Here is a 23,911-nt window from a genome sequence, read left to right on the forward strand (position 1 = left end):
ACAGTTCGAGCATCAGATACGGAGTTGGTAGAATACTTAAGGAGGTGTGTTTCTTACGGTGTCTTGTATCAGAATCAGTCCGGTCTAGCACGCGTATAATTGGTAGGGAAGTCGCAGCAAGTAAGAGATTGACGCGAGAGCCCAGTTCCTGGAGTAGCCTCAAAGAATCCAACAATAGAGTCTTTGTGGTATACGGATGACATGGAGATGGAGGTCGAATTGGACAGTCAGGATGGTGTACGGGGCAAAGAACTGCGCCTTGGCTTATATACTCCGACCGGGTGATGATACGGTACAACTTTGTATCATGCGCATCATCTTTTGACCTCGAACGGCTTTCATACCCCGCTTGCATGCGACTCGAGTACTGTGCTTCTTGCACTATACTCGAACATTTGACAGAGCAAAGCTCTTGGAATACCAGCAGCAAAGCGCTCGTCTCAGAAATGGATACTCGCAAACGAAAGAAAAAGGTCCTGTTGATGGGCAAGAGTGGATCGGGAAAGTCGTCCATGCGATCCATCATCTTCAGCAACTATGTCGCAAAGGACGTCCGGAGACTGGGGGCGACTATCGATGTCGAACACAGCCATGCCAAATTCATGGGCAACTTGACGTTGAATCTATGGGACTGTGGAGGGTCAGTGCACTCAAAAAACCCCATGAATTGACAGAGTTGTCGCGGTTGGAGGAGCTCTGCTGTGGTTGCGTCTGCTAACACTTTGACAACCATAGACAAGATGCTTTCATGGACTCCTACCTTAACGCGCAACGGGAGAACGTCTTCTCCGACGCCGAAGTCCTGATATACGTGTTCGACATCGAGTCGAGGGCGGTGGAACAGGATCTCGAGACGTACAGTCAGGTCATCAAGGCTTTGAAAGAGTTCAGTCCGGAGGCACACGTTTTTTGTCTGATCCACAAGATGGACCTGGTACAGCACGAGCTGAGGGAGAGGATCTACGAGGAGAGGTGCCGCCTGATCACGGCCAGGTCCGAGGGCCTGAGCCTCGAGACGTTCGCCAGCAGCATCTGGGACCAGACGTTGTACAAGGCCTGGGCGGGCATCGTGCACAAGATGATCCCGAACCTGGTCGTCATCGAGAAGTTCCTCGAGGCGTTTGCGAGACAACTCCGGGCCGAGGAGATTGTCCTGTTTGAGCGGTCGACCTTTCTCACCGTCACAAACGTCGTCACGCACTACGGCGAGGACAACCCGAACCACGACAGGCACGAACGCATCTCGAACATCATGAAGAGTTACAAGCACACGGTGGCGAGGAACACGAGGACGACAGCCGCCAGTGCCGGGTTTCTGTTGTTCAAGGTTCAGACCCCGAGGTTCAATTGTTTCCTCGCCCGGTTCACCGAAAACACCTACATCTACGTCGTCATCCCACCCGGGGAAGCCGCTTTCAACTGTGCCGTTCTCAACACCATGATGGCGAGAGATGTCTTTAAGAAAAAGACGGGTGTTGAGGGATGAAGAAAAAAACCACCGGGAAACTGCTATTAATTTCGTCTCCTCCGAACACCTTTATGCTGAGATGTCATACCGCACATCTCTTGTCGGCACGAAAGGCTCAGAGAAAGCGCACGCGAGGTCTCACTCTATCTTGAGACGGCGTTTTATACATGCAATCTTGCTGTATTGGCAATAGTGTCTTGAGTCGCAGAGCAACACTAACAAAGATCATTCTGGCTCAGACCATCAATTGGGAGCTCACTGCAATGGAGCTTCTCTCCCCAAGACCACTACCACAAATCTGGCTCGACATATGTATCACACTACATTCTCGCACCCAGTTTTTTATCCTTCCATGGTGCGAGACTTGTCTCGACTTTGAGCATCTCCTCACGACAGAATACGAGATTCGCCTGGGACTACGGAGTAGCATTCGTGACGGACCAGACGCTAGCAAGGGTGGCTGGAGAGCACTTCACCGGGAACCAGTACCGCAAGAAGCACGAGTGCAAGTTTACTTGTCAAATTGAACCGGCTTCTGTGGGGTACTCGTATTCGCAGGACGTGCGGATCTTCCTGTGTTTCCGTGAGTTCACGCTCACGAGCTTTTTCATCGCGTGGAAACTGTGTGATAGATCAGACCTGTGTACGAGCACATATGGGTTGGCCATTGCGAATGAAAGGAGGTACGTAGAAGGAAGATTTGTGGGTGACGAAGAACGGGACAGGAGGATAGCAGTCCGCAACCCGTCAATGTACAGTGTACGAATATAGCGCGAAGAACATACGTAGTGGACAAAATCAGACACGGCTTTATTCACTGCTTTCGAGGCATGACCTTTGTTATTTTTTTCTACGAAAGGTAGAGCCACAGCCATGGTATGAATACGGAGTTCTAAGCTCTAATCACTGCAATAAATCGGACAGGGTCGGAGCCTCGTACAGTACACTGATCTCACTTGACATCAATGCTTGCATTTCTTTTTCTTTTTCTCCTTCTCAACACCAGGCTCCGCGGCCTCTTCATGACCCTCTGAAGCTTTCAGGAAGCCTTATGCACCGACCTCGGCAACCACGTTTCCGCTGTCCACGACCGACAGGTTCTTGACGTTGTTGTTCGTTTCTGCCTGGGCCAGAGCGAGCCTCTTGGCCTCGAGGGCGTTGAAATTGCGCATCATGGCGTTTTTGGTGAATTCTTCGCCGGTGACGAGGGGGTATTTCTTGAGGGGCCCCTGGATGAGGGTGTCGCGGCACGGCTGGTTGAAGAAGGCGATGCTGTACCGTTCCCCATAGTAGTCGTCCGGGTCGCAGGGGGCCTTGACTCGGTGGAACGTCGACTTGAACCGGTCGTCGGACCACGACATGAGGAGGTCACCGATGTTGCAGATGATGGCGTTGGTGTCTGGGTCGGGTTCGACCTTGGTCCACGTGTCTCCGTGGCCGAAAGATGTGCTCACTTCTCTCCCTGGACAGATCTGTGACAAGCCAAAAGAAAAGGAGGGTCGAAGGTCAGTTGATGTCCGAACCTTGAGAAAAAGGAGAAGAGGCAAAAGAAGTTCAAAAGTCAAATTCGAGAAATGAAACAAAGAGAGTAAAGCTCACCTCTAACCCAGACTGTCCGGCCTTTTGGAACAGCAACGTGAGTAGATCCCAATCCGTGTGAGCGCCGGCACGATGCCACACCTCTCCGTTTGTGTTTGCCGGAGTTTCAAAGTAGTGCAGGAGCCGCGCGACGGTCTGGCTCTCGGGTCTCTTGACGTCGTGGGCGCGGATGAAGTAGTCGTCGGGGAACCCCAGCCCTCGAGCCAGGCAGAGCATCAGCCTCTCCGAGACCTCCTGCACGCGCCACATGAACTTCAGACTGGAGTCCTTGAACCCCGCAATGTCCTCTTCGTCGAGCCATTTGCCGTCCATGTTGCGGCCGAACTGCATCTGGTACGACTCCTTCCGGTCCGCGGCGCCCGTGGACGGTCGGACCTGGCTGTTCTTCTCCCACCCGGCGTTGTGGGCCGAGGAGAACGGGACCTTGGCCTTGACCTCGTCCGGGAGCGCAAAGAACCGCGCCGACTGGGCAAAGATGCCGTCGACCTCTTGCTTGCTGATGCCGTGGTCGACCACGCAGAAGAATCCCTCCTTCTCGGCGGCCTCCACCAGTGACGCGGTGATTTCGTCGACGCGCTCATCAAAGTCGGCGAGTGAGATGGTCGGGATGGCCCGGTCGACGTATTTTGTCTCGTCGGATGACATTTTGATAAACAGAGGAAACTAGTCTGGGGACCGTACGTGAGGTCGCAATGGAGTCGTGGTACGCGCAGGAGTACAAGTCCCGGTTGATGCTGCGGAGAATGATGGTAGCGCCAGTTCCTACTTTTTAATTATCAACCAAGTGGCTTTGGAGACTTTTTGCTGGTCGGAAATCTCATGTAGGGACGACAGCGAGGACGTTTTATATGCTTTATTCATAAGAAAAAGGGTCAATGGCTTGAAAATCATTTGTTCTCGTGTCGTCTGTGATAGTGGAAAGTCGAACATGCCGCGTACGACCTGATAAGGCTGGACTCCGTGCCCCGCACGTTTATCGTCCAATGAAATCATTCAAACGGTCGTACGAATATGGACTATCCGATCGAACAGCCTCGCCTAGCCACTCATATATCAAAGTTCAAAAGATCCTCAAACAAAAAATTGTTGCTGATACCGGTGTGCGGAGGAAACAATTGTTCGAATGTCTCGTACCCGAAATCAGACGTGAAGGATGGATCTTGTGGTATGGGTGTACGAGCTGGAGTCCGCGCTTCAGGTTCGAAAAGATCAAGGCTCGGTTCGCCGCCCCTGTTGGCCGTCCGTAGTGAATGCGTGAACGAATCGTTACCAACAAATGACTCGACAAACTTGGGCACGTTGAACTTTTGCCTCTTATGCTGCGACGGATCACCTAACGTGTCGTTCGAACGTTTTCGGTAGTTCTCCAATGTCTGGTCCGCTGTGAGTCGAGCCTGTTCGGCAAGAAGAGACGACAAGAGACGGATCCCTCTCAGTGCGATCATGCTATTCTCGAATTTTCCCAGCATGCTGATGGTATTCTCGACCAGCTTTCGATGTTCCTCGTATTCCGGATCGTTGGGCTTGCGGTGGAAAATGTCCAGCGCTAGGGTGATCCCAGCCGCCACCATGAAAGCTTGATCTATCCATAGCAGAGGCCCCTCCTCATCATAAGCTTGTCTGGCCTCCTTCAAAATACTCTTTGCAGCCGCCATGCACGTACGCCGGGTAAAGTCGAATGCCGGCTCCGTGAAGCTACGTCCTAGGAATGCTCGATGGATCATGATGATCTTATGGGCAAAGCATATCGTCAAGCTTCGCCTAGCCCAGGAGACGAAGGGCGGCCACTCTGGCTTCATTGGTTCGTTGTTCGAGAAGAAGGATGGCATATGCTCAGTTGTCAGTATCCGCATTTTGGTGTCATATTCAACGACTTGTTCGTATTTGGTGTACAGGGTGTTGGACGCTATGATGGCATCGTGGATCTGTGGCATCAACGCGGCCATCTCCACGAGAGTGTTCTGGAAGCTAGTCACCGAAGGCATATCCTCGGGCATGGGTTCCATCGTGTTGTCATCTACGTGCAGGGATTTTATCGTGGTGAAATGATGTCTCTGGATCGAGTACATTTCAGAGAATGGGATGGAGAACCAATCTTGCATGCAGAGTTGAGACCATACTCTCCTGCCGGTCTCCCGTTTGATGGCTTTTTCTCGTTGTGCTGATGCACTGACGATGGAAATTCCAGTAGGATTGTTGCTCTCTTCTTCTGGGCCAAGTCTTTGGAGGCCTAAACCTTGAGCGATCTTTAGAGCTACCCCGAGCAGTGTACTCTGAGTATTACTGAAGCCCAGCACATGCGCTGACATGGTCAGGATGGCGATGGCTTGCACAGAGTAGATGTGATGTCGCCACATGTAGTCAGCCAGGTTGAGGCATGTGACTGTGGCCTTGTACCACTGTCTGGTCAATTTGGCCCTTTCGCTCTTTTTGAACCCCCATGACGAGGCTATTTGGTCGCTGGCACAGGTCATGCTCGCTGCCATGATTGAAAATAAGATAGCAGTCCATCTTAGATCCATGTTACGGACTTGTAGACCACTGGGCCCTTGGTAGACATCGTTGAGCTCGTTGTAGAAGGTGGGCCCATGAAAGCATGCATGATACCATAATATGGAGTTGATATGATATTCAACGAGTTGAAAAACTTGTCGACGATTTGGGAGTAATAGTTGCAAGAACGATACCTGAGCTGCACCTGTACCACCAAATCCATTGGAAACATCCCAGTCAGGTCCCGAATCCTTGGGAACCGAGGAGGCACCACCATAATGCGGTTCCTTCAGAAGTTCCAGGGCTTTGAGATCGTAATCGGAGAATTTTGATCGGCCCCAGGTAAGAAACTCCAGGGTGCTGGCTGCAGCATCAGGATCCGAGAGAGGACCATTGCCTGGATGGGGGCCGAGACCGAGAGGATTAGGTTGGCGACGAGGGTTGGGGCTAGGTGGTGATTTTACCGAGGCGGATTTTCTCTTGGATGAGGGCGGGATGGGCATGTCTGAGACATTTTGGGCGGTCGTCGCAGGGGAGGTGTTGTTGTCTGTGGTGGCAGGGCTGTCATCGCCTTGACCTGTAGATGTCCGAGGATAGATACGATGGACCTTTGGGTCGTAGCCCCCGTCCGGCCACTCCCTCGTACATTTATGTCCGTCGCCGCGCTTGACACAGCGGCTGCAGGGGATGTTGCGATCGCATTTCTGGCGACGCATAGAACACTCCGTACAGGTTTGGCGTTCTTTCGGCATATTGGAGATAGAGTCACATAGCCTGTCGTACTACAGCCCACAAGTGGTCGGTCAACCGATGTACGCAACTTCTGAGGTGGTTGTACGGAGGACAGTACGAGGGTGGGTTGAGCACCGATGGCCACTTTGTGACCAGATGGAAAATTTTCGGTCCGGTTCGTGCTTGGCAACGGTCACGTGCAACTATTTGAAGGTCCCAGTGCCCGCAGGCTCTCTATCTTTAATATCCCATCTTAATACTCTCGAGACTTGCTTATCAACTGGTTCACCATTGCCCTAGAAGGAATCATCGACCCTGGTGGTCTTTCAGCTGGCAGCTTCACCCTGTACGAGTATAGGGGAGGCCCCTTATTCCATCGAGCCCAGGTTATTGAAGATATACGATATGTGTCCTCGATAAAGCTTCATACCTCCCTATGACAGTTAAAGGCCTCCCATTCCACAAGATAAAGCGAATTGGCCGTGTCGGTGTTTTGCACTGCAACCCGGTATCCCATCATCACTCCTCCAACGCCTTCGTGGATGAATTCTCCAAGACTTCTCCCGTAGTCTCGTTTACGACAGATTCCGAGGGGACAAGAACGAATAACATTCGACAGTTCTCGTTTGTCATATTCTTCCAGGCCTAGATTCAACACCGCTGATAAGTACAAGCTGTTGCTCCTACTATTGGACTGGTCCGTCGAATGTAAACGTAGCCAACAAGTGACTGTAGAAACTTACATGGATAGTCGCCCTTTGAACACACACGTCTCCTTCATTCATGATTGTTTCGACTTCATCGTCGAGAATGAGCTTGATGCTTCCCTTCAGCACTACACCAAAGTCCACACTCTGGGTTCGGTGCATGATGTTGACGTTGTCCGATGCATCGCCGGTTGCGGGGAAATCGACAATTCGGCAGTAAACTCCGGACTGATCGACGAGGCCAATTTTCTTACCGTGGACGTCGACAAATGGCGTCTGCGCTTTCGCCGGGATGCCATCGGTCTTGTAGAGGTTGGTAAACCCTGGGATGATCCCAGTGGGCGGATTGCCCTCAGGGTCGAGAGGGTTGGCAGGAGTCAGCACAGCATCGGACGTTATGATTGCCTTGCCGTTGTTGTCATGGCCTGGGTATTTTGTCCGTCAATCTCCATCACGGGCAAGAGGGACATACGTTAAAGAGAGAGAACATACCTGTCACTATCCTTCTTGTTGTTGGTAAAGACATGGTGTAGATTGACTTTGAGACAAGACTGGGTTGGAAGGTCAAGGATTTGTAGAGTTGGTCGAAGCTTACGGAGTAGTGTACAATAAGCTTAATCACCTCTCACAGCACCAAACATTCCGACATGGGGGAAAGTCATCGAGTAGCTTGTTACTATCACGTCGCTAATAAACCATGATGAACTCAAGTTAGGGAATACCTTTGACCAAGTACATCAGCCTCTTACATTCCACAATGTCTTTGCTGCTTGTTTACTTGAAAGACGCCAGGGGTCATTGAAGAATATGATTGCAATATCATCGACTATGCTAACACTCTCCTATCGGCGTTCTTGTCACATCAAGATATCCGTCACACCAAAAGACTTTTTTTGTCGTGTCCTGACATCACCCCTCCACACATTATGCTATTATGAAGTTATTTGAAAATAGTTCTGCCATACAAAACTCGTCTCGCGGTATCGTCTTAAGATGTGCAACCTCCTACAACAAAGCAGCGAGACCCAAAAGGGCAGCACCAGCAGCACCGGTCAGACCAGTGGGCAGAGCAGCAGCTACATTACCGGTCTCGGAAGCACCAGAGCCACTCGCCGAGGCACCACTTGCTGCCGAGTTGATGGCGGAAGAAGCAGACGAAGCGGCACCGCCGGCTCTGCTTGTAGCACTGCTGACAACGCTACCAGCATCGCTCGAGATGCTGGCCAAGATTGAACTAGCTGCGGAGGTCAAGGAGGCGAGGGATGAAGAGGCGCCGGTGGCGTTGTTGGCGGCGGCGGAACTCAAGCTGGAGAGGCTGGATGAGAGGGCGGACTCTTTGGAGCTGACGCTGCTAGCAATTGACGATTCTTTGGACTCTGCAGAGGATGAAGCAGCAGAAGCAGAGCTACCCGCAGCAGATGTAATTGAGGCAATAGAGCTGGAAAGGGAGGATGCTGCACCAGATCCAGAGGCGGTCGGAAGGTTATCGGTGGCGGATGAAACGATGCTCGACAGACCGGAGGCGGCGCTGCTCGCTGGGTTCTGGGCGAGAGCTGGGACAGCTGCGAGGAGGAGGACGAAGTTGGTGAGCTGCATGGTGGTAGGATTGGTCGTGCGTATGTAATGTGTGTTGTGACGGAGAATGGACTGGTTTCTCTTCAAGTGAACTGTTTGAGGATGGGATTGCTACGGTTCAACTGATAAAGGATGGCCAAGTTCTAAAGGGAGGAAGAGCAATCAATATATACCTTAACTCGTAAGAAGTGAATACAGCACATTTCAGGCAAACCAGTTGTGAAACAAGCGAGTGTGAGGAATGCGTCACCATCTCAATGCACAATGGTCGACAAGGCTCGAGGTTCCGGGGAACTAGGCAATATCTGGGTCGCTCTAGCTCGACGATTTCCTTGATTTGAGCTTCGGTCAGGCCTGGATCGAGCGGCAACAAGGGAGATCAACGGAAAAGAGAAGCCATTCGCCCCTTTGTGGGCTGACATTGACCGTGACAGGTTGTTGACGAGAGACATTCATCCAGTTACGAACATTGGGATGCCCCATTTCGACAAGGGGCCAGCGAATAAATAAATGATGAAAATAGAACGTCATACTCCATATATGTAGAACATCACTAGCCAGACACGACGCCGCCAAGCCGAGCTAGTCTTTTTTTGGGATCACATCAGCCACACCCGGAGCCGCATCTCGTATTCGTACAAGTAAATGCCATCAACGATGCTTCGCTCTTCACCAATCACTTCTTCTCGGAACATTGACCTCGTCGACTTCAATCCGCCTTATCCGACACTGACTTACATCACGTACACCTTTCTCGATCCTTCCAAGCATGGTCAGTGCCCTCCAAAGCGACATGGTTTGGAGTATTACGTTTTGACGCAAGAGGAACGCCCCAGGCTTCCGGAGAACATAATAAGGTCACCATTCAACAAGTAAGAGGAGAACAAAGGTAGGAACACAGCTATAGAGGATTTCTAGGGGCATATGTCGGGAGGGTTAAGGAGCAATTCTGAAAGGATTAGGGTTGGGGCCTGCGGGGACCCTTGAAAATTAGGTGGCACTAAGGTGGGCTTCTAGGTCCGGCGCCTAGAACTATAGGTTTTCATGCCTCTAACGTCATGAAAATTATCCCCAAATTCCCAAATCACCAATGGTGGGCGCCTGAGGGTATGTTCTAGGGTACACCTTCGAGCCTTGCATTGACAATTTTGATCCCAGAGCTACGTGGAGATAATAACGACTGCGAGCATCAGCACTCTGTCTCCCGATTTACCCATGGTAGTCACTGTGGGATGTGACGACAGCCGACACCCTGCGAGACCCGACAACATACGATACCCGAGTCAATCACGAAGCTGCTTTCACCTCGCCATTCATTTGTGGAAAGTACTCATTGCCCTTACCCGGCGAGATCACAAATGTGGTATTGGTACTGGTCTGTTGTGAGTGGCCACTAAAATCTTTCAGTTCAATGACATGTCGGGGTGTAGAGGAAATATGTCCCTCTGGCGTGAATGTGAACATCATCTTACCCACCTACTCAAGTTGGTTGATATCACCAACGTCAATCTTGGTGCAAACTGATCACAACGGGTACTTCAGCTCAATCTCTAGCACCAGATACGGGCACTGGATAGGTAGGTCAAATCGTTGCACACTCAGGGTTGTGGTCGACGCTTTCGAGAGCGTTATAACCAATCGGAGGTGATGTTCGGAAGGCTCTTGGGTTCGGGTGAGTGGGCTCCGATTGGGTTTGTTGTCTCGCGACTGTACTTTTGCCGAGTCCCCACAGCCTTTGACTCTTCCGGGGAAACATGATCTGCTAGTGAAGAAATACATTGACGGTTGGCAGAGTGATCCTTCGGCCTATACCTAGACGTTCTCCCGTCAGCCACCCGACAAGCGATGTATCAAGACCCGAGGAGTCCAATGGACGCCCCGCAAATCTCAGCATTGCTTGTAGGCCCTTTGAGCGTTAAAGAAAGGCTGTAGTGAAGCGGGATCTGGTGTTTCTAAGCCTTACTCATAGATCCAGGCACGAAGATGGAACGTCTCGTGAAGAGTGCTCTCGAGGAGAGTTCTCTTCTCCTAAAAGTTGCTGTGGTAGTCATTGCTGCAGGTTTACTGTTTGCTGCGGTTCGCCAAAGGCTGTACCCGCAGCCTCTACCATGGCTTCCTTACAATCAAGAAGCCAAGGGGAGATTGTTCGGGGACCTACCGTCGCTGATGAGCTGGCATAAGAAATATGGAGAGCAACGCAAATGGTACCAGGCACAGTGTCTGAAGTTGAATTCTCCTATGGTTCAGGTCTTTCTCCATCCGTTCGACGGGAAGCCTTCAATCCTATTGTGTGATCACCGCGAGATACGCGACATCCTAATGAAACGATACAAGGAGTTTGATCGTGGTAATCGTGAGCAGAACGCTTTTGGCGCTCTGCTTCCACAGCAATTCCTGTCTATCCAGACACCTACTCCGAAATTCAAATTCCACAAAGAATTAATGAAGGATCTCATGCTTCCTGGATTTCTCAATGATGTATTTAACTTCCACTCCGTCCTGATAGCTTGATCAAGTTCTTATTGAACTAACTTGTCTTTTCTAGGTTAATGCTCCTGAGATCTACCGGAAGTCAATTGCATTACTGGACTTGTGGAAAGCAAAGACAATCATTGCCAATGGTCGACCGTTCGATGTGAAGTGGGATATACACAAAGCCGCCTTTGATATCATAATGGCCGTCTCCTTTGGCCTCAAAGACGAGGATAGCTGCACCATCAAACAGCTTAGGGCTACTTTGGCAGAAGATAATCCTAGGGCTTCACGTCAAGTTGACCTCAACGAACCCTACAAATTTTCGAGCCTGGCTATGGACCCCGAAGGTCAGGCTGTGTTGGATCTTACCGAAAGTATAAGTGTCGGATTTTCTTCACCTATTCCCTACATTCACAGCTGGATATTGCTGCACATGCCACCGCTTCGGAATGCTGTACAGGTAAAAGAACAAATGACCCGCCGTCAGATTGACGGTGCCGTTGCAAAACTACCTCCGACTGATGAGGAAGCGCAACGTAATGCTAAAACCGGGTTGGAATACCTGATTTTCCGTGAGAGAGCATCTGCGAGGAAGTCAGGTCGAGAACCCAACTATCACAGTCGCTATATATATGATGAGGTGAGTCTGCTAACTCGTCTTTGTGTGCCGAAACAGTATGCTGAGTGCTCTGATATAGCTTTTTGGTTATCTCATTGGAGGCCATGACACCACCTCGAACTCGCTCGCATGGGGGTTGATGTACCTTGCGGACATCGAGGGCCCTCAAAAGAAACTTCGTTCCAAGTTGAAGGAAGCATTCCCCGAAGCCGCTCGGGAGAAACGTCAATTGACGCTGGACGAAATTACAAAGGCCAACGTTCCATACTTGGAAGCCGTGAACGAGGAGATCCTCAGGTTTAGCGTTGTCATACCCGTTGTTTCCAGGAAAGCCGTTTGCGACACTACAATCCTGGGCCATGCTATCCCAAAAGGGACCGAAGTCGAATTCGTTTTCAACGGGCCGGGCTTCTTGAAGCCACAGCTCCCCGTCAATAACGAATTGAGAAGTGAGACCTCCAAGCTATCCAAAATTCGAGACTGGGCTAGAGACGACGTGGACCAGTTCCTCCCAGAAAGGTGGCTGGACACGGACCACAATGGAAACGAGGTGTTTGATGCTCTCAAAGGTCCGATGATGACTTTCGGAGGTGGACCCCGAGGATGTTATGGCAAAAGACTCGCTTATATGGAGATGCGGATTATTCTTGCCCTGCTAGTTTGGAATTTCGAGTTCTTACCCATGAAGTCCCAGCGAAGACCTTTCGGCTTGCTTGAAAATATCACTGTGGAACCGTCGGAGTGTCTGATAAAGATCAAGACTTTGATCCAATGAAGAAACCCTTGATATGGACCTTGACTAGGCACTCTCAATCGGACCTACAAATTCCTTCAAACTTAAGATACTTATCTTTTCACGGGGGGTTTTCTTCTAGTTCTTTCTCTTCTAGTTCCGGAAATATGCTGGACTATGCATGATTGACGGCTAAATTAATTCCAGTGAGGGTTACCTGGTATCGGCCACGATACACTGACAATGGTTCTCAAGTGATTTTATTATTAGAGGCTCGACTAGTAACCACTGTAGATATATTTCAATCGTTATGTTCTATCCCGGATCTGACTACCTCGACAACACGCAAGACCCGTCCAAGTGTTGTCTTGACACGGGTCACCAACCGAGGTAATCTTGTCTCTTATATAACGGGACTCAGATCTTGGTGAAAGGATCATCAAAGTACCAGACTGGGTCACCGTCCTCACTAACTTCGGTCTGTGTGTATCCGTTGCCCAGAAACTGGAAGGTGTTGTTGGTCTTGTAGGTGAGATCGTAGTCCTCCCAGCGGACTTCTTTGAGCAGTTCAAAGAAATGTAGACGACTGCCGGGATAAATGGCGGTGACAGGGCCATGGATCTTCCCATTCTTGAACCACGATCGGCAAGCTGTGGAGGGCATTAGATATCAATACGGCGTTTGTGAGTTCTTGGGATCAAAAACTTACGTGAGGACCACACGAGACGTTTCATCAGTTCGTGCGTGTGGTTGTATAGGTCCTTGATTGCTTTTTCTTTTGGCTCAAACGACTTGATGTTCTCTCTCTGGAACTTTTCAATCATCTGGAATGCATACCGTGTATACCATTCGAGGATGGGTAAGATGGAGCTGTGGCTAGCCGGACCGTTGGGGCCAATCAACACTTTAATAGTCAATACCTTACGTCAAGCACATCCTCTCATCATGTTCGAACTCACAGAAAAAGTTGGGAAAATTCCTCACGGTGACTCCCAAATATCCAATTGGGAAATCTCCAAATTGCTCTTTGATGTCGGCACCGTTGCGACCGATCAGCTTGAAGTGTGGTGTAAAGGATGTGTCGAAACCTGTGGCGCAGATGACGACGTCGACTTCATGTTCCGTGCCGTCTTCGTCGACGACGCCAGTTTCCGTCAGTCTCACCACCGACCTGTGCACCGGCTGAACATTCTCCTTGGTCAGGGACTGTAGATATCCACTTCCAGGCGTCATTCGGCGACATCCCAAAGCGAAATTTGGTGTCATCCTCGCCGTCAGAGCCGGGTCACCTCCGAGTTGGTCCTTCATGATACTGGCGATGAGGTCGCGTGAGTTTTTCTGGTCTTTGCCCTTGGAGTGCATGAGGGTGAAGCGTTTGTTGAGCTCGCCTTCGATATCCCGGCAGTACTTGACGTGAGCCTCAGGGTTCTCTCGGAATTCCTTGAGTTGCTCCTCGGAGTATTCGAAATTGGTGCCACCGGGTCCGGCGTATCTGGCTCCGAATCCAGTGGTGATCCACACGGGAGACCGCAGGAATGCCGTGAGCTTTTTCACCTTTGGTTGAATATTGGGGACTATCTGGACGGCCGAAGACCCTCCTCCGATCACCGCGACCGTCTTGTCGGTGAGATCGTAGTCCGCGTCCCACTTGGCGCTGTGCATCAATTTGCCCTTGAACAGATCAAGGCCTGGGATGTCGGGATATTTCCAGGAGTTGAGCACTCCAGAACCGCTGATGAGAATGTCACACGAGTCTGTTATTCGTTCTCCGGCTGGGTTCAGAATCTTGACGTGGTACTTGCCGAGTTCCTCGTCCCAAACTGCTTCTTCGACCGTCGTCTTGAACTGGACATACTTTTCAAGATTGTACTTGACGGCGATGTCTTTGAAGTACTGCCAGATTTCCTCGGATGCCGAGTAGAAATGTGACCAGTTGGGGTTTCGAGCCCAAGTGAACTGGTAAGAATGAGAAGGAATATCACAGGTACAGCCGGGATAGCGATTTTCCAACCACGTCCCTCCGACGTCGTTGTTCTTCTCATAGATTTGTAGGTCGATGTTCTCGAGGGCTCTCTCGGCTTTGTAGGCGATTTGTAATCCTGCGGCGCCAGCTCCGACACAGATGATTCTCAGCGGGCGCTTGGCGTACAAAAGCTGCTCAGTGACTCGATAGCCATCAAAATCTTGGTTGTACCATTCATTCTCGTGGATGGCGTCTGAAGGCGGCACGGCGTCGAGGTCCGGCTGCGCCGAAATCAGCATCACCGGTTTGTTGATCATGGCTGGCTCTGAAAATCCGTGGACGTCTTTGAGATTGTTTGCTTGATTTGTTTTGACATCTAACACAGCAAAAGATATGGGCTTGTGTTTGGGTTCCCGAATTTGCAATGAATCATTATAAGGAAGGCCTCTCCAATGATTGTCCCGAACTCACCTGATCGTTGCTCGGGCGGTTCCAAGACGCTGCATACAAAGATTGGAGTCGACCCCAGATCCTCGGTTCTCGACAGGTCCATGGACATCACCCGATAGCCGAAGGCGATAGACGACATGAAGACTACAACGCAGCATTCGGGTCATCGTCCGAAAAGGAGAAGCGGGGACTGACCTTTGCCGAACAGTAAATTTGCGGAGCACTTTTACGTGGTAAGCTCCAACAAAGGACTTCCAATCACATGGTCATTGAAATGATCAGAACAGCCTCTGCTGAGGTTCATGTTTACACCCAGACTCTAGGTGTTAGTCGGGGCTTTTTCTTTGGAAATTAGTTGCCAATCGCCTTTGCCTCCAGACTTGACGAAAAATACAATACGCTACTCACGACACCATTCGACATCAACATCTCCCGAGTCGGAGAAGATGGTTTCCAGCGAAACCTACGAAGTGGCCTTTGCAGACCCTCCAGGAACCAACCTGGCAGGCATACCTACCACCAATCTAAAGTTGTTCTCGCCATACGTTTCCCACGGCTTGCCGTACGATGTCGCTTGCGCAAAGCACGTCTCTGAAACCTTTCATGCCAAACGAGTTTATATAATCGCCTCTGGTACCCTAGCGCGAACGTCAGATAAGGTTGAGAGGTTGATCACAGCTATCGGTAAAGATAACGTCGTGGGAGTGAGAAAGGGAATGACTCCCCATACTCCGTGGTCAGAGATACTTTCCATCACTGGGGAGTGCAGAAAGCTGGATGTGGACTGTGTGGTGACGTTGGGAGCCGGAAGTACCACAGATGGCGCCAAAATCGTCGTACTGGTAACATCTCCCTTCCATGTAGTATGCGGTGATATGTTGACGAGTCTTGTCAGGCGTTGGCCAACGACATTCAAACCCCCCAACAACTGGCTAGATATTCGGTAGAAAGCCAGGACGTTCCCGACAATATCGCACAGCCCACTGTTCCTCTGATCACGATCCCCACAAGTCTATCAGGTGGCGAGGTAAGACCTCAATACAGCTATACTTTACAAGTGCCAGCAACTGATTTCGTATACAGTATTTCAGTCTTGGTGGAGGAACCGATGACAGCACGCATCATAAGCAAGGCTTCCTACATTCTGGAATGGGGTCCAAGCTGATCATCCTTGACCCCGAGCTTTGTGTGACCACCCCTCCGTATCACTGGCTAAGCACGGGGATTCGTAGCGTGGACCACTGCGTGGAAGCCCTTTGTTGCCTGACCGCGACCGAAAAATCAGACAAAAAGGCTGAGGCAGGACTTCGACAGCTAGTTCCCAATCTGTTGAAATGCAAACGGGATCCCAACGACGTCGAGGCTCGTCGACAATGCCAGCTTGCGGTTGTGAACGCTATGGACAACATCCGTGCCGGAATCCCCATGGGCGGTAGCCATGCGATTGGACACCAACTCGGTCCTTTAGGAGTTCCTCACGGCATTACCAGCTGCATAATGTGTCCGGCAGTTATGAAATACAACATCAAGCACGGCAAGGACCCCGAAATCTTCAAGAGGCAGGAGAAAGTGAGAAAACTTCTGTGGTCGGAGCCAGAGGTGGCCCACACCTTGAGAAATGCGTCTTTGGATTCCAACTCGGACCTTGGAGACCTGTTGGACGCCATCATTCGAGCCCTAGGATTGCCGAGGACACTAAGTGAGGTAGGAGTTACTGACAAAGAGATCAGCGGTTTGTCGACGAGGGCTCTCGAAGACTTTTGGGCTCCCACTAACCCTATTCCACTTCTCAAACCGGAACAAGTTACTGAGATTCTGATGGAAGTGAAATAGATGTATATAAATATACATAGCAAAGTTTCCGCTACACTATTGAGAAATAACAATTAAACATCTTCATCGAAAGGTCTCGATCGTCCACTCGGACTTTCAGCTCGTCCTGCTGCTTGATAAGTTCTCTGAGTAAAATGGCCGCTCGTTTCGCATTCCTCGTAGCACCAGAGCTGAGCTTGAAAGGCGGCAGTGATTGTGAGTCGGACTCTTCATCCTCCAGTACTGGCTTCGCTTCACTTAGCGCCTCTAGCTGCTCTATGGCCCAGGTGCGTTGTGTTTCGTCCTTGCACTCGCACCCAAACATGAATAGAGGCCACAGGAGGGCTGGATGCACGACCTTTTGCTGGGTCTGCTCACTGATTTCTCCGTACGCGCGCTGCATGCTGTTCCAAGTTTCCCCCAGTGCACGACTAGCCGTAGAGGACAGTGGGAAATTCCACCAGCTCACGCGATGGAGATACACGAACAAGATCCAGAAACTCGCAAGGTACACGTTGAAGATCTCTTCGAGCCTGGTGGCGACGTCACTCGAAACCACCTGCATCAGTTGCTCGGCCTTGACCGAAATCACCGTGGGCCGAGAATGCCAAAGCTCAAACAACTCGGTCTCGATTTGTTTGCACGCCAAAATTACCTGGTACTCGTCCTCGGTCGTCGAACGGCTGCAGTGGTGCTTGTTGTGGGAACTGATCCGTCTACAGTACGACTGTGACGACAGGTACCACTCTAGTGCCGGTTGAAGAAGCGAGTTCAACATGGCCTGTTTTACCTGGCCCATGCTGAGAGACAACCTGCTGCCATTATTCTCGAACTGGAACTGCGACTGTTCGGTGGATAGTGCACTGAGAGCAGGCGACTCGGAAGACTCGGTGTCAGACTCGTCTGCCATGACGTTTCTTGCTTCGTCTTCGACCTCCAATGTGGTAGCGGACGTGATCCGCGTCGGGTAGCGACTAACGATCCGGAGCGCCTTTTGCGAGAGCAATGCGTCCCCGCCGAGATGGGTCGCTTTACTGTCCAGCGTGTTCAGCCATGACAGCAACTCTTGGGAGTCCCGGCTCCAGGTCGTTTCCGTTGCGATGACAGCGTCGGCCAAATCACCCGGGAACAGGCCACGATTGGCATCCTGGTCGTGAATCACTTCAAACCATGCGAGTAAGAAAACGGCCGCCAACATGTACTCACGCGTCCTGGTCTTCATTCCAGAGTTGTTCTTGGAGAGTTTCATACGGATCTCGCTACAAGCGGCCCGATGATGACCCAGAATGCGTTTCATACATTCATTCCGCTCATGTGCGCCTTGACCGCAGGTCTCATTCATGGATAGAAGCTCAGCAACACAGAGGAGTGCACTATTGACCGCTCGACTCTGCTCACTCATCTTGTGAAAGTAGCGCTGTAAGCGTCGCCACCGCTTGAATCCGCCAATCAAAACAGCCGCTGGAGGCTGTGCAATCTTTTGGAATAGTTGCTTGAGCTGTGCGCGTTGGCTTTCTGATGAGAGGATTTCGTCGTCATCAACGTGTCTGCTTCTTGGAATACTAGAGTGATTTTGAGGCTGTTGAAGGGGTTCTCGTCTCTTCTCACTCCCCAAAGAAGATTCTGCCAATGATGGAAAGCTCAAAGGAATATCACCCCATGCGCCTACCATTCCATGGCTTCGTCCCTCCCGGTCAGGTGCTGGGCCTTCTCGTGTAGAGGGATTCGCGTTGTTAGCCCCCGGGGAATTAAACAGCAGGTCCTGATCTCCACTGTCATGACCGCTGCTGTGAATACCAACGTTGGGCGGATTTGAGTCGTCCGGGAAGATGCATGGCCATTCACCAGCCCATGAAGTGAATTGATCGTCGACAAGGTCGTTCAGGAAAAAGTTTTTGGCCTGAACCGAAGAGCTCATGTTGGTATCTTCTGGAAGGTAAGAAAGTAGTGCCGAGACTCCCTGAGTAGGTGGCATCACAGTTGTTGCGGTGTGGACATGGTGCGATGCAGAAGGCGCTTGTCTCAATAACCCAGATTCCCCTGTAACTCGAGAGCCAGCGTAGTGGTTCCTCGCCGCTCGTTCTTGCTGCTGCAGCCGCTGGGCCTGTGGCAGATAATAACAGTCGAGCTGCAATCGAGTGCAGTGACCGCAGACAGGGTGTACCTCATCACACCGAACCCTGCGTTGCTTGCAGTTGGCACAGCCGGTTCTCGAACGAGGACCCGAACGGCCTAGTTTCTTCCGACGAGACCCTCCCGGAGGGTAAGAGTCCTGCATGAAGATGAGGCCTTTTGTTCCTCGAGGTTGCATCATTGGATGAGAAGGGTGTCCAGCATAGATTGTGACTATACGAGCAATACAGTCGATGCCCGAACGTGAGAATCGCGTACCCGTACGGAAGGGGAGTGAGAGAGACTCGGAAACCCGGGGAAGCGTGACCAGAGAAATGCCGTGCCAAATTGGTAAGGCGGGGTAATGGTCCGAATCATGTCTTCTTCCACAAGAGGTGGCGATTCCACTTGCTGCCCTTGGCAGACTCACCGTTGCCGGGCTCGCCGGGCTCTGGTAGTGCCTTTCGGAAGCTTTGTTCGGGCTCGGGTGGATTGTATCTTCCCTCTAACTCGCTCCGGATTGGCCTCGGCTTGCTGTTCATCTCATGTCAGAGCCTTGGACAGCGTTGGTCACGAACGCGGTTTAGAGTGGATGAGAAGGCTTTATGGTGATGTCAGTATCGTGCTCAGAGGCGTGTGATGAACCTTTTTCAAAAAACGTGGGAAGTGCTGATCTCTGTACTTAGGGTTTCTATATGACTCGGTATCGAGAATCCCATCTCTTATTGCGACCGAGTCTGGGTCAAAACCCTGTGTGGTGACGGGACTCGAGTCAATATTCACAATTCCAACGCGTGCCCTCGGTGAACGCGGTGTCGAATGTACTTTGGAAGAAACTGTGCTTAAAATAAATTGCGAAACTGGATCCATTCCGGATGATCAGCTCGATCAATCGCAGTTAGACAGACACTATGCATAGACTTGACCCTCCCTTCCGCTAAACTGGCGAGCTATACTTTGCAACAAATTTCACACAGCTTCCACCCGAGTGTGTTCGCCCTTCGGTTCAGAGGATGGTATATGCACATCCTCAATCGGGCCGTGGTAGACCTCGTGTTCTTCGTCACCAAATAATGCTCCAATCTCTTCCAGAGCCAATCCTCGCGTGTCTGGAAAGAAAAGGAAACAGGCAATGGCGAACAGGTAAGCAGGGATGATGAAACACAGATAGAACTTCCAGCCGATATTCCTAACATGCAGGGTCAGCTTGATTCTTGCTTCGATTAATGGACGTTGACTTACTCAAATGCAGTCGGCGCTGCCTGGAGCCACATAATGTTCATCAAGGCGACAGCCGCAAGACCGATAGTTACTCCCTTGCTACGAAGATGAGTTGGAAACATCTCCGGATACCAAACCCATTGCACTTCATCCAAGCACAATTGGGAGAACGCCTAGGAAGTCTTAGCCCGTGGTCCTTTGGGTTTGTAAAGATAGACTGACCATATAGCAAAATGTCATTGCTACGGCAGCCCGGAGGGCGGCTTGATTTTGTCCAGGCATAACAGGGTAATTGGCTACCAGCGCAGCCTCTACAACGAGGCATGTCGTGACCAAAGTCGTCCCGAGAGCGACAATTTTGTTCCGGGGTAGCAACTCGATCAAGAAGATACCGATGATGCCGCACCCGAAACCAAGAGTATTGAAGCCTGAAGTGTACAACAACACGGTCGAACCAGTGATTCCCAACCCCTTATAGATGATTGATGAGTAGTCTAGCCAGAATCGCCTTGGATCAGTAGTGTCCAATATCATCTCAAAGAGTCAACATATTTACTCACTGTTAATCACAAGTACGCCGGTAAACTGGATGCCACAGGCCAAACCTATCGCAAATAGTGTCCTCTTTCGATATGACTTTTTGGCCAGCATCGACTTCCAACTGCTTGGTAGTGAAGCATCGACTTGTAATTGAGCTTCAATTTGAGCGAATTCGAATCTTGCTTCTTCTGGCGCGTGAAGTCTTGCGAGGACCCTCCGAGCTTCATCGTGCTTTCCTGACTGCACGAGGTATCGCGGAGACTCAGGGAGCCAAGGCATACCAATTAGGACGATGACACAAGGAAGGCATTGGAAGGCAAATGTAGCGCGCCAGGCAGCGGGCTGTCGGTTGGTCAATATGTATTCATGGGCATGCACATGGGAAGGGTAGGAAAGTCTTACATGGTCCACGAAATAGAAGCCATATCCAACCCAGCAAGCAAATGTGTAGCCAAAGAGCAAGCTCGCACCGTGAATATTCACAAGAGCTCCACGGTTTTTGGGTGGAGCAACTTCAGTCATCCACATGGGAATACTGCCCAACAACATCCACGAGCCAACACCAGCCACAAAGCGAAACACGAGGAACATGGCGATATTGACAGACCCGGCAAGTAAGGCGCCTGAGATAAGGACGAGGATTGCCGGGAAGGCGATGGCCCATTTTCTGCCCCAATGATCGCCCACAGGATTGATCAACAATGCCCCGACAAAGGCACCAGCCTGGAAGAGACCATTCATGGTCGAGATGAGAGACGTGGCATCCGATCTGGTGGCGAGTTCAAAGTATTCGATAAAAGTCGGTTGAGCTATCCATATGTGTCAGTCGAACCGGTATTATCTCTGAAACTGTACTGTAAGGTAAACACCTACCAAGCGTGGTTCCGATGATGCTGGCACTATAACCCATAGCAACCGAAGCACATCCCATGAACAAGATGACAGCGACATTATAGAACTGAAACTGCCGGCTAGCGACGTGCTCCGTTACGACTGGTTCCATGATTGATGGTCGATGGTGTTGTACCAAATGTGATGATAAAGAAGTGTTACGACTCGAAAAGAAGCACATGGCCGGGTGAGCGGTTCTATTTAGTATTAAGAAGCTTCTTTACACATGAGTGAGAAGTGGTGATGGCTTCGTGTGATCCCGCAAACCCGACCAAAGGTCATAGCGTCCCCATCTCATCCCGCAAAGTCCATACCCGAGCTTGCATGGGTACTTTCTAAGCATGGGGTTATGCGGAGTCCCAAAGACCCTGTAGTGAGGTAAGCAAACAATACCAATGCAAAGGGAAATCGGCTGTAGAGTTTCGACTTTCCTAAATTAAGTATGCGAAATACCCGACCATTAGCGACACCCGGCCCCACGAGAATGCCTGGGTACTCGGTATCTTGGTGGATTTTTGTGATTATGGCCAGCAACCTGACAATGACCAACCGTGTGTGATGTTATCCCGCTATTCCTTACCCGAGCTCGAATAATAGTCACTACAGTCAGGCAAATATTCTAGTTTGGTAAGATTGTATTTTATTACGATTTTATTCTTCTACTTGGCTGGGTTATATCATAGAAGGGCCCACACGTGCTCAAGCGCCACTGTTACCACTGTTTCACACGCTGTTCACCCGCTGGACAATCATAGCGCTCGAACCTCCCCCACCGTTACAGATACCAACTGCTCCATACTGCCCAACCTCCAGCTGGTGTATGAGAGTGGTTAGGATACGACACCCTGAGCTGCCCAAGGCATGCCCTAAAGCAATTGCTCCGCCGAAGATGTTCACCTTTGCGTTTTCCAAACCCAAGATCTATTGGTACTCTCGTCAGCTTGTAAGATTTTCACAGCAGGGAAACTATGACCACTTACACGCTCCGTAACACCAATGACCGCGGCAAATGCCTCGTTGACCTCCCAAAGAGTGATATCTTGTTTTCGTAGACCTCCCCTCTGCAGCGCCTTGGCGAGAGCCTTTGCAGGAGCACAGGAGAAATCAATGGGATCCACAGCTGCGTCAGCGTAAGACACTATTCTGCACAAGGCCCGACTGTTTGCGCCGTACTGGGCGACTAGGTCCGAGGAAACCAGTACCACAGCGCTGGCACCATCATTCATGGTGGACGAATTGGCTGCAGTAATTGTGCCGTCCTTCATAAAGACCGGTTTCAACACAGGGACCTTCGCCTCAACTAGTTCTTTCCATCCTTCATCTTCTTCGACAACAGTCTCTCCCTTTGGATCTTTAACCGTCACCGGGGCGATTTCATGATTGAATCTGCCCTCAGACCAGGACTGTTGTGCTCTTTTATAAGACCTAATGGCATATTTGTCTTGCTCCTGACGGGGAATTTGAAATTGTTTGGCCGAATGCTCAGCACATGTACCCATGTGAATCTGATTATAGGGATCCCAGAGGCCGTCTTTGATCAGGCCGTCTTCGAGGGACATATGTCCGAAAGCTTTGCTCTGACTCGCCCGTGGGGAGTAGTATGGCACATTCGACATGGACTCGAAGCCGCCTGCGACCTGAGCATCTGCCAAGCCGAGCTGGATGTTCTGTGCAGCCAACATCACCGCCTTGAGACCGGATGCGCATACCTTGTTGACTGTCACGGCCTCTACCGATGAAGGAAGGTCTGCGTAGGTCATGGCTTGTCGAGCGGGCGACTGCCCTTCGTTTGCTTGAAGGACGTTCCCCATGTATACGTCGGTAATCTTCTCCACTGGGATATTCGCTTTGTGGACAGCAGCTTTGATCGCCACGGCACCTAGCTGTGGTCCTGTGAGTGTCTTCAGGCCTCCATTGAACTGCCCTCTGTAAGTATCACTGCCACAGGCTGTATCCCCATGGGAGGGAAAGGGGAAGTCTCACTGACCTTCCCTGTAGGCGTTCTCGCGGCACTGATAATATAAACATTTCGCGCCCCTGATTCACCGAGACTTTCTTTGGGTTTCAGAAAATCTTGGACTTGTGTAAGCCTTGTGGACGGGGTTGAGGCAACCATCTTGCGCGATGTTACTTATTGAACAGCGTGCACAGAAAGTATAGACGCCTAGCTAGCAGACCAAGCAGTCTAGATGGTATTAGATATCAACTTACATGTTTGGGCCACAATATCAATCTTCATCGCGAAATCGACTGCAGTGATTGAAAGTTCTTGGCATGCTCTATTGCTGACTGACTGAATTGGCGAAGATTACTCCACTTCACTATGTCTACAACTTGTTCCATCGTGATCAAAATTTGCCGATACGCGACGAGCCTTCAATAGCCACTTGAGTCTCGCCAAAGAAGCTGAACTTACTCTACCTGAACGGCTAGGACTAGTCGACTCAAAAAGTTTTGTGTAGGACTACCTGAGTCACTACGGCAGGGTGGGCATGTCCTACAAACTACTACCATCGGTATC

At 50.7% G+C, this 23,911-nt stretch overlaps 8 protein-coding genes across 10 annotated transcripts; 3 read left to right on the forward strand and 5 right to left on the reverse strand.

The window, feature by feature from the left end:
* The first annotated feature begins 354 nt into the window (after positions 1-354).
* PV06_05294 (uncharacterized protein) lies at positions 355-2,284 on the forward strand. The gene is made up of 2 exons (XM_016406282.1): positions 355-640; positions 736-2,284. Exons 1-2 carry the CDS (start codon positions 447-449, stop codon positions 1,484-1,486), a joined length of 945 nt encoding a protein of 314 aa, XP_016264488.1. The 5' UTR covers positions 355-446; the 3' UTR covers positions 1,487-2,284.
* A 233-nt stretch (positions 2,285-2,517) lies between these two features.
* PV06_05295 (uncharacterized protein) lies at positions 2,518-3,712 on the reverse strand (the record flags this gene model as incomplete). The annotated part of the gene is made up of 2 exons (XM_016406283.1): positions 2,518-2,940; positions 3,068-3,712. 2 exons carry the CDS (start codon positions 3,710-3,712, stop codon positions 2,518-2,520), a joined length of 1,068 nt encoding a protein of 355 aa, XP_016264489.1.
* Positions 3,713-4,113: 401 nt separating this feature from the next.
* On the reverse strand, positions 4,114-6,312 carry PV06_05296 (uncharacterized protein; the record flags this gene model as incomplete). Its single annotated transcript, XM_016406284.1, has 1 exon — positions 4,114-6,312. One exon carries the CDS (start codon positions 6,310-6,312, stop codon positions 4,114-4,116), a length of 2,199 nt encoding a protein of 732 aa, XP_016264490.1.
* A 201-nt stretch (positions 6,313-6,513) lies between these two features.
* On the reverse strand, positions 6,514-7,657 carry PV06_05297. 2 transcript variants are annotated; one of them, XM_016406285.1, is made up of 3 exons: positions 7,492-7,657; positions 7,036-7,424; positions 6,514-6,937 (listed from the first exon to the last, which is right to left on the reverse strand). In XM_016406285.1, exons 1-3 carry the CDS (start codon positions 7,523-7,525, stop codon positions 6,812-6,814), a joined length of 549 nt encoding a protein of 182 aa, XP_016264491.1. In that variant the 5' UTR covers positions 7,526-7,657; the 3' UTR covers positions 6,514-6,811. The 2 variants fall into 2 exon arrangements, with proteins under 2 accessions (XP_016264491.1, XP_016264492.1); XM_016406286.1 differs by having other exon boundaries at positions 6,514-7,424.
* On the reverse strand, positions 7,640-9,052 carry PV06_05298 (uncharacterized protein). Its single transcript, XM_016406287.1, has one exon. The coding sequence runs from the start codon at positions 8,593-8,595 to the stop codon at positions 8,005-8,007; it is 591 nt and encodes a 196-aa protein (XP_016264493.1). The 5' UTR covers positions 8,596-9,052; the 3' UTR covers positions 7,640-8,004.
* A 275-nt stretch (positions 9,053-9,327) lies between these two features.
* PV06_05299 lies at positions 9,328-12,538 on the forward strand. 2 transcript variants are annotated; one of them, XM_016406289.1, is made up of 5 exons: positions 9,328-9,346; positions 9,411-10,246; positions 10,367-11,052; positions 11,120-11,689; positions 11,748-12,538. In XM_016406289.1, the coding sequence occupies exons 3-5, from the start codon at positions 10,558-10,560 to the stop codon at positions 12,441-12,443; spliced, it is 1,761 nt and encodes a 586-aa protein (XP_016264495.1). In that variant the 5' UTR covers positions 9,328-9,346; positions 9,411-10,246; positions 10,367-10,557; the 3' UTR covers positions 12,444-12,538. The 2 variants fall into 2 exon arrangements, with proteins under 2 accessions (XP_016264495.1, XP_016264494.1); XM_016406288.1 differs by having other exon boundaries at positions 9,411-11,052.
* Positions 12,539-15,256: 2,718 nt separating this feature from the next.
* PV06_05300 (uncharacterized protein) lies at positions 15,257-16,647 on the forward strand (the record flags this gene model as incomplete). The annotated part of the gene is made up of 3 exons (XM_016406290.1): positions 15,257-15,656; positions 15,710-15,841; positions 15,898-16,647. Exons 1-3 carry the CDS (start codon positions 15,261-15,263, stop codon positions 16,645-16,647), a joined length of 1,278 nt encoding a protein of 425 aa, XP_016264496.1. The 5' UTR covers positions 15,257-15,260.
* Positions 16,648-22,113: 5,466 nt separating this feature from the next.
* PV06_05301 (uncharacterized protein) lies at positions 22,114-23,506 on the reverse strand (the record flags this gene model as incomplete). The annotated part of the gene is made up of 3 exons (XM_016406291.1): positions 22,114-22,311; positions 22,371-23,309; positions 23,378-23,506. 3 exons carry the CDS (start codon positions 23,504-23,506, stop codon positions 22,114-22,116), a joined length of 1,266 nt encoding a protein of 421 aa, XP_016264497.1.
* Positions 23,507-23,911: the final 405 nt, after the last annotated feature.

Source organism: Exophiala oligosperma (genome assembly GCF_000835515.1).
Source record: "Exophiala oligosperma strain CBS 72588 unplaced genomic scaffold supercont1.4, whole genome shotgun sequence".
In the NCBI taxonomy this organism is placed as follows: domain Eukaryota; kingdom Fungi; phylum Ascomycota; class Eurotiomycetes; order Chaetothyriales; family Herpotrichiellaceae; genus Exophiala; species Exophiala oligosperma.

Coding starts and splice junctions, on each gene's coding strand:
- PV06_05297 (XM_016406285.1), bottom strand. CDS start 7,525: ATGTCTTTACCAACAACAAGAAGGATAGTGACAG. Junction 7,425..7,491: donor AACAAGAAGGATAGTGACAG/GTATGTTCTCTC, acceptor CAAAATACCCAG/GCCATGACAACAACGGCAAG. Junction 6,938..7,035: donor TTCAAAGGGCGACTATCCAT/GTAAGTTTCTAC, acceptor TGTTGAATCTAG/GCCTGGAAGAATATGACAAA.
- PV06_05294 (XM_016406282.1), top strand. CDS start 447: ATGGATACTCGCAAACGAAAGAAAAAGGTCCTGTTGATGGGCAAGAGT. Junction 641..735: donor AATCTATGGGACTGTGGAGG/GTCAGTGCACTC, acceptor TGACAACCATAG/ACAAGATGCTTTCATGGACT.
- PV06_05298 (XM_016406287.1), bottom strand. CDS start 8,595: ATGCAGCTCACCAACTTCGTCCTCCTCCTCGCAGCTGTCCCAGCTCTC.
- PV06_05299 (XM_016406288.1), top strand. CDS start 10,558: ATGGAACGTCTCGTGAAGAGTGCTCTCGAGGAGAGTTCTCTTCTCCTA. Junction 11,053..11,119: donor TTCCTGGATTTCTCAATGAT/GTATTTAACTTC, acceptor TGTCTTTTCTAG/GTTAATGCTCCTGAGATCTA. Junction 11,690..11,747: donor GTCGCTATATATATGATGAG/GTGAGTCTGCTA, acceptor GCTCTGATATAG/CTTTTTGGTTATCTCATTGG.